Source organism: Lepidothrix coronata, unplaced genomic scaffold (assembly GCF_001604755.1).
Source record: "Lepidothrix coronata isolate B3197 unplaced genomic scaffold, Lepidothrix_coronata-1.0 Scaffold1, whole genome shotgun sequence".
NCBI lineage: Eukaryota > Metazoa > Chordata > Aves > Passeriformes > Pipridae > Lepidothrix > Lepidothrix coronata.
Window position 1 is genome coordinate 17,121,093 of NW_016690181.1, and position 8,185 is coordinate 17,129,277.

General features: G+C 44.3%; 1 protein-coding gene across 1 annotated transcript in view; it reads right to left on the minus strand.

The window, feature by feature from the left end:
- Positions 1-6,186, minus strand: part of SCUBE2 (signal peptide, CUB domain and EGF like domain containing 2) — a 41,655-nt gene extending 35,469 nt beyond the window's left edge. The window contains exons 1-4 of the mRNA XM_017806666.1: positions 6,135-6,186; positions 5,945-6,067; positions 5,377-5,502; positions 2,016-2,150 (exon numbers count right to left, since the gene is read on the minus strand). Coding sequence (XP_017662155.1) covers positions 2,016-2,150; positions 5,377-5,502; positions 5,945-6,067; positions 6,135-6,186 — 436 coding nt within the window. The remainder of the gene's footprint in view (positions 1-2,015; positions 2,151-5,376; positions 5,503-5,944; positions 6,068-6,134) is intronic.
- Between the last annotated feature and the right edge of the window lie 1,999 nt (positions 6,187-8,185).

Here is an 8,185-nt window from a genome sequence, read left to right on the forward strand (position 1 = left end):
TCTTAACTTTCCAGTTCAATCTTTTTCTGTGTATTTAATGGCCAATATTGCCACAAGCAAAGTCTCTCAGGCATTAATGTATGAACAGTCTTAATTGGGCTGGAAGACAGGGAAGGAAATAGTCCAATATATTACAGATAAGAAGCAAAACTGACTAGATGGTCCAGGCAGCAGGTGCCAAAGGCTGCTTTGATCAATCCTGTGAGGTCTCAAGAGAGAGCTAATGAAGTACATACACTGAACGATGCGTGCACAAGGCAAAGAACAGAAGTCCTAGCAATGAGCAGAAAAGCAGAGAACAAAGTGAGGGGAAAGATAAAGCTGGGAGATTGGGCTTACAATAGGCCTGCCCATCCAAGGGGAAAAAAAAGTTTTTTTTAAAAAAATGGGGAATCCCACAGAGTGCTTTACAGCAATGGAGGGGAGGCAGGAGGGAAGCAGTCACAGCACGATAACCTGAAAAAATTGCTTTTAAAGAAAGCAAAACAAGCAAGAAAAAGGAAAAAAAGCATTTAATGCAAAAACTGTGTTTTTCTTCCTTAAGATTGGTTTTTACAAAAATGTATTTTATTTAATAGCTTTTAGGGGAAAAAAAAAAGGATCTTTTTTCCCCCTCTTCATTTTTCTTCTCAAAGAAAAATCCCCAAATTTAGTGGAAAGACTCCCAGGAAAAAAAAAAAAAAAAAAAAAAAAAAAAAAAAAAAAAAAAGCCTTTTTTTCAAAAAAAAGGCAAGAGACATTAACTGCATCTTCAAAAACAAGACAGCAGAGGTTGAATTCCATAGGTACAATTTAGGGAACAAATATTAATGACAGGGAATGTTGCTGTTGTTAGTTCAGGAGAGCAGAAGGTACTCAAGTAGCAGCAAGTATAAATAAAGAGTTGGAAGTTTTTCCTCCCTTGGCATCAGACAAGACAAGGAGATCAAGCAACCAATTTTCATCCTTAGATGCATCATCCATGCATGCACACAAACACACGTTACTGCTGGCAAGACAACATGAAGGGAAATGTCTTGTCCCATCACTGCAGCCTTCCTGCTTGTCCCCACTCCTGGCTCAGCCCCTGCAGTGGCAAGCTGGGCAACAGCCTGAGGAATCATCACACCTCACCCAATCCCCTTGAGACCAAGACCGGCACCAGAGAAACTGAGAACATGAATTCTTAAGTCAAACAAAGGATCAAGTCACTCTGTCAGATGACAGCCACCTCAGAACACTCATCTGTGGATGGCCATAGATGCCGATAAATGCTGATCTCTTCACTATGGGGATTTTTAAAGTGAGATTTGTTTATTCATGCTTTGATTCCTCTTACAGTCATGCCAGCAATAAGCCATAGATTAAAGAAAGCTTTGCAGCTTTAAATACTTCTTACTGAGATTTTCACCATACAGTTCAATGGACAACTCCCTGATCTGAGCAACCACTTTAAAGTATTCCCTGAGGGCATCCAAAATAATTTTGTTCAATCTGATGCCTGATTAGATATCCAAGACTCTCTGATCCCTCAAAGGTCGATTCATAAAGGTTTCACTCAAAACAAAGAACGTGATTTGAATACCTTTGGGGCTGACAAACAATAAATCTCTTAGCTGAAACCTAAACACTGCACAGGGAATCTAAAAGGTACCTGAAGGTAATGCAGGTACTGTCCTGTAACTAAAGTCCATGAAAATGGTTGGAACTTGATGTCCTTCCATTTGTTGTCATTTCTTTGATCAGGACACAGCTTAGCTGCACAACAGAGCATCGAGTACACTGGGAATAGAGCAGTGCAGCCTTTAACAAGCACAACACTGCAGACATACAGGTGGGATCAAAGAGGCAGAAGGGATGTAGAGTCTTCAAAGCCACTTAGAAGATTCTGACACACCGTTCCTTTTAAGAGCAGTGAGGACTTCAAGACACTTCACAGCTTTGAAAACCTCAACCTACAAATACTTTTGAAGAGATTTTGCAGTCAGCTTCTGTCAGAAACTGCTGCCTGGTGCCCGGAGGGCAGCAGCCGGTACCTTCCGAGCGGTGGATGCAGGTATGCTGGTTGTCACTCAGGAAGAACCCTTCCTTACAGCGGCACTCGTAGCTCCCCACGGTGTTGACACAAACATGCTGGCAGCCACCGTTGTTGAACATGCACTCGTCTGTGTCTGAAAGAGAGAGGAAAAGAGAGGGATCAGCTTTGTGCTGACACCAATACGCTCGGTGTGCACACAGACAGACATCAACTCCACATGTAGCCACCCAGGCAGCTGAGACACCCCAGGCTATCCTGTTGTTGTTGTGCTGTCATCCTTGGGAAAGTACATTTTTGCTGCTGCTCTTCCCCTGTTTGGAGTTTGCCCAAGTGGTCACAGGGCTCCCAAGAAATGCTGGCCAACTAACCAGGGTTGCTGGCTGAGCTGAGGCAGAGTAGCCTCAGTGGAGCCAGAAACAGGGCTCTCCACCACCCACAGAAACATTCCCTGCCCCTCAGTGCAGCTGGGTGGCACCACCACCCCAGAGCCTCACACAATTTCATCTAGGTTGAGCAACCACACACGAATCTGTCTTGCTCAGTGGGATGTAACTATGGCTCCAAACCCTTCCAAGCTATAAAAGGTGTTTTACCAGAAAGCCCCCGTTCTGAAGCAAAAGTAGAACAAGAAAAATACAAATCTCAAAATAAATGTAGCTCAAAACTTATCCCCTGCTCCTTACTTTCACCCTAGCTAGAACTCACACACCACATCTGTTCATCAGAACATAAGCTCAGTTTGATTTATCATCCTCCTCCTCAAGTCTAGGTCATCATCACTTATCATCAAGGCTGCTGCTATGTTGCCTTACTGCAGTCAAGGGCAAGAGCAGAACTTCTGGAAACAGTTTTAAAGTTGATTTTGCAATATTCAGAGTTTCAACAACACCAGAGAACACAGAAGGGCTTTGCTTGCAAGAGAACCAAAGAGTAGAAAAACTTCAGCTATGCCTGAACAACAGGATGCTCATCCCAACCTCCAATTCTTTGCAATTTTACCCCTTAATAAGCATAGGGGGTTTTTAACCACTACCAACAACTAATTTTCCTATCCTAATTTTCAGAGATGCCAATTTTAACAGGAAGTAAAAATGCTCAGTCCCTTAAAAACAGCACAAAACATCGCTGAGGCAAAGCACTGGTCTCATTTGCAAATTCATACAAAACATCATGTTAGCTCCCTGTTCTGTTCATTGTTCCTGGTTCATAGTACAATGTTTTTAATTTAACATTGTAGCATTTCTGGCAGAAAACAGCTGTCTTTTAAAAAAGGAGAAAGAGAGGCTTTTAGTAAGAAGCATAATATAGTATTACAACAGATTTAATGTCTACTGAAGGCAGTGAGTAAGCCAATTGGATGCAAAAGAATGTGACCTGCTGTAGAAATAGAGCGGCTGACATATCTCCATCACAAAGAAGCTGAGTATTTTAGAGTTCTACAGCGATGTGAATGTGCAAACAATCGTGAATAAACAGCCACCATGAGTCTTTAGTGCTACACATTTGAACTCCAGCAGATGTTTCTGTCTTACAGACCTTGGATAGCTTTCAAAAAAATCATCTCTTTCCAACAAGTAATTGTCTATTTGGCTTAAACCCAGGCACACAGCAGAGATCTTCAAAAATAAGGGTGAGAGGAGGGCAACCCTGGCGTGAACAAAGTAAATAAGCAGATTAAGAGAAGATGTGATCCAATTTGCTGCATGCCAAAATATTTATTTAACATTTACATCACATCTCAAAATTGGTGTGTCAGTGGTAAAAACTTTGTTGTATGCCAGTGACATTTTATTTTATTTTATTTTAGAAGTCTGCCATGCAACACTGAGCAGCTTCCCAGTAACTTAGCAGGTAGTAAATTTTGGTCTAAGTTATGTCTAGGTCTCACTGATCACAAGCAAGTCAGCTGAAGTATGCTCTAGAGGGGCTGCTGGGTACAAAATATACATATACCTTTTTGTGGCATTGTAAGAGACAATGCATTCATTTGAAAACAGCTCCTCATGGTAACCTCAACTGAACTCCACTGTGTGTTTACACAAATGCAAAAATAAGATGGACTTCCTATTATTTCAAATTATCAGCAGATATTTTGTTTCCCTCTCTACTTAATTTATTTAAATATTTGGAATCCAGTGACTTCATCCTCTCCTCTGCCTACACTGTAACAAGGTTAATTTGCGGGCATGCAACAGGTTCCCAGAAGGAAAACCCCAACACAACCCCACAGAATACTCCAGAGCTTTTAGGATTTGTCCCAGCAAAAAATACAGCCTAGGGATGGTCTGATCCCCCGTCTGATATGCCATATATTAATGGGAAATACCCTAGTCAAGCTAACTACCTATTATAATCGTGCTGTGAGAGCAAGTTTCCCTCTGACTGACATGGGCATGGAGGCATGCCCAGGCACATCCATATTGAGTGCAGCAGTAGGGAAAAACTGAGCCACCTCTGAAAAAGCAAATGGGACAGATAGTACAGGGAAGAACTACACAGGGTACCCAGCCTGGGTCCTGGAAGCAGGGCAGCTTCATCAACACGAGGCTGCGTCCCAGGGAAGTAACACCAGCAGCACACCACACTGCCAACAGGCTGACAGCTCATACCTTTCTGTACTTCCTGTACACTGCTGCACCCCTGTGCTGGAAAATACTATCACAGCAAAGCCACAAGGTCTCGTTACCCATTTTTAAAGCTTTTCACCTGCTGGCACACACAAAAAAAAAAACAAACTATGGAGGTCTTAAGTAAAGAAAAGAAAAAGATGGTCGGACAGAGCGTGTTCATGCAGGGTCAACAGAGTGTTGCCAGGATTGAAAACACTTCCAGAGTTGTGTACTTTGCTTCACACTAACAACCAAGGGAAACTCCAAGCATTTGGCTTAGTCCCTCTGTACTTCCATGGCCTCCATCATCTACAGCTACTGTCCATTCAAAATCATCCTTTGCTTTCATTAAGTACTCAGACAGAGTAAAGTGAGAAGCCCCCACATTATAGATATATGAGAGAGAAGATTTCTAAGCCTGGAAATACAATTAACAACTGATCCTGAACCAATTTTGGAACTGAGAGGATAATGATAGCACATGTTCTTTTATATAAACTCATTTAGCATAATAACAGATGACACTTCATACGCTTAAACCCAATGCACTCAACAGAAGTATAGCATAATTATCCTCATTTATACAGGGGGAAAGAGCCACACTGAGATGGTACATCAGTACCTGGAAATCCTTTGTCCCATATGCAACATTCTCTAGCTGAGCTGATCCAGCCCAGCAGGTAGCCATGGATGCAGCTAAAGGGTTATGTCAGCATCACCACTCACACTGCTCGTGAGCACACTTCTTACCCAGGCAGTTGTGGCCATCATGAGCCAACATAAAGCCATCGTAGCAAGTACAGCGGTAATTTCCCGGAATGTTGAAACACTCGTGGACACAGCCTCCATTGAAGTCGTTATCACATTCATCAATGTCTAAGGAATAAAGCAAAAGTCAGTGTGATGGATGTTTGCTTGAGCGTTATAGACAGAGATGCGACTGCCTAAATGTGAGCAGCAACTGCTGTCCAAAATCATCATTGTCTTGCAAATAGACTACATTTAACACACTACTGGCTGTATGTTTCTAAAGACTGACAATATGCCCTGAGATTCCCTTGCAGCTTTACCTTACAGTTTTTAAGGCTGCTGGTTAAACAACAAACTAATTATCAGGCCAAGTGATATGACTAGGTGAAAATCCATGCCAACTGCCTGCCTATGACTTTGTAAACAAGCAGTAAATCAGGTGAAGAAACAATGACTATTTTGATTTAAAATCACCCCCTGTATTCTAAACCGTTATTTTTAATGGCTCTATCTTTTTAGAAATACTCCATGCTGACACAGGCAGAGCAGAGTGCTCCAATCACTTTACCTTCACATTTCTTCCCTTCACCAGTGTAACCCACTTTGCACATGCACTTGTACAGCTTCGGGGTGTTTTGACAAATAGCATCTGGGTGGCAGTCGTCAAGCCCCAGGGCACACTCATCCACATCTGTGAAAAGACAGCAGGTTCAGAAGGGGTGTCAGCAGGAGGAGAACAGGGCATGTCTCCTGCATACATCCCCGACGAGATGACAAGGCTGAGCACATCTTTGTGGTGTGCATGTGCATGTTGTGTGTATTTGTGAGTCAGGACAGAAACATGCAGAGACCATATCTGCACTTAAATTTAGATAATGTTCTATCTGCATACAGATGTATTTGTGTGCAAGTCAGATAAGCTCTCGTACCCATTTATAAATGGATCCAAAACAATCTATTATGGGCCAGCCAGATGCTCCGTGAAACTCAGCTGACAGTTTTACAGAGATTCATCAGAGATTTTTCATCTTTCTGATTAAAAAAAAGACAGTTATTGAAAGAATTCTTGATCACATCCATGCATTACCTGCAGGAAGCCAAATGGTTTTTAAAGTAACAAGCGGAATTGATAGAAATGTACTTTCAAAGTCACCACCAACATGTTAAAAGACTGACTTACCATTAAAGAGATGTATAATTCAAAAATAACTTTTTTAAATACAAGAATAGTATCTGGTGAGCAGCATTGCCAAACAACCTGGCCAGTCATCACAAAGCACAGCATACTGAAGCAAAATATCCAGGTGGAAACTTCAGAGCACAGGAAATGAAGGGAAAGGGAAACACCAATAGGAAGAAGTCCTGGAGATGAAGAAGTGTAAACAGAAGAAGAGGAAGAAAAGTTACAGGCAGCAGAAGACATCAGCAAAAGTTTTTCATACACCAGAAGAGAACTGAAACACAGAAAGAGGAAGGTTTTTCTTCCTAAAAGGGAGAATTGCTGAAGCAACACCTCACACAGGTATAAAAATTGACTCCTAAAACAAGGAGTGGTGCATGAGTATCAGCAGAAGGTGACTGCTTCAATAGTCAGCCACTTTTTATAGTGGGGATCACTTTCTAAAGGGGAATTTCAGCCAGCACTTTTCCCATTTACAATTATAGCATTCATCCTGCCTTTTTTTTTCTTTCCCCCAGTCACAAAATATGCCTGTAGGTACTGCAGCAGCTGCCAAGAGCAGAAAGTGCTCACTCAGTTTTAACTCCTAATGGGGTTTGGCAGTGGGAAACAAGGCAAAGAGCCAGTGCTAGAGCAGCAGCACTTTTCTGGCTCTCAGGTGCACTGGGCTACAGTAGCAGTGATGGGGTCCCCAGATACTGCCACCAGAAAGCAAGAAGAAGGAAAACAGTGGAAAACAGCTGGGAAGAGCAGCAGAATCCACCTCCTCTCAAATCAAGCCATTAAAAAACACGGGAGGTGGTGAATTGAGGGAACAAGTCATGCAAGGAGGGGTGCAGGAGTGGCTGAGGAGCCTTCAGCTAGTGGGACTCAGGTAGGTGGGGCACAAGGAAAGGATGGGCAAGGAAGGACAGACAGCCGGCAGGAAGGAACATCAGGCACAAGCACTGGCTGAGTACCCCGACACGGACAGTTGTCCCCTTCCCAGCCCGAGCCAGCGGGACACACCTGCCCTGGCAAGAGGGGTCCCAGAAAACACGCAGCAAGGAGGGGGCTTCCCTAAAAGACGTTACACAGAGATATCAACTATATCTCGAGCCAGCGGCGAGACAGCCGCTCTGCCGTCTTATTTCCACATTAACCCGCTGTGATCTGCAGCGTGCGGGAAAGAACCGCAATAAGAAGCCCCGGCACTAATGCACGCAGAGGCATGGAAAGGACGGCTAGGAAAAATCCGTAGGCACAGGGACCGAGATTTCCCCTTGCAGTTGCAGTGTCCTGAGCCGAAGAGAGACCCTGGAGGAACGAGACTGTGAGCAAACATCGCAGCCCTCAACTTGGCAGGAGGCGGCGGAGGCTGCGGGAGAACCGCTGGGCTCGTTCCTCGGGGACCGAAGGCGGCTTCACCCGCGGCACACGCAGTTTACACCCCGTTCCCTCGGCCAAGGTGCCCTGTCCCGGGACTCGTCCCGCTCCCGAGGGAGAGGGAAAAGCCGGGAAAGCGGCATTCGCACCGCGGAGCCCGCAGCGCCCTGCGAGCGGGCGACCAGCGACCCCCCCGCTCCGGGCACGGTCCCGCCGGCCCCACCTCGGGAACGGCCGCCGCTCCCCTTCCCTTCCCTTCCCACC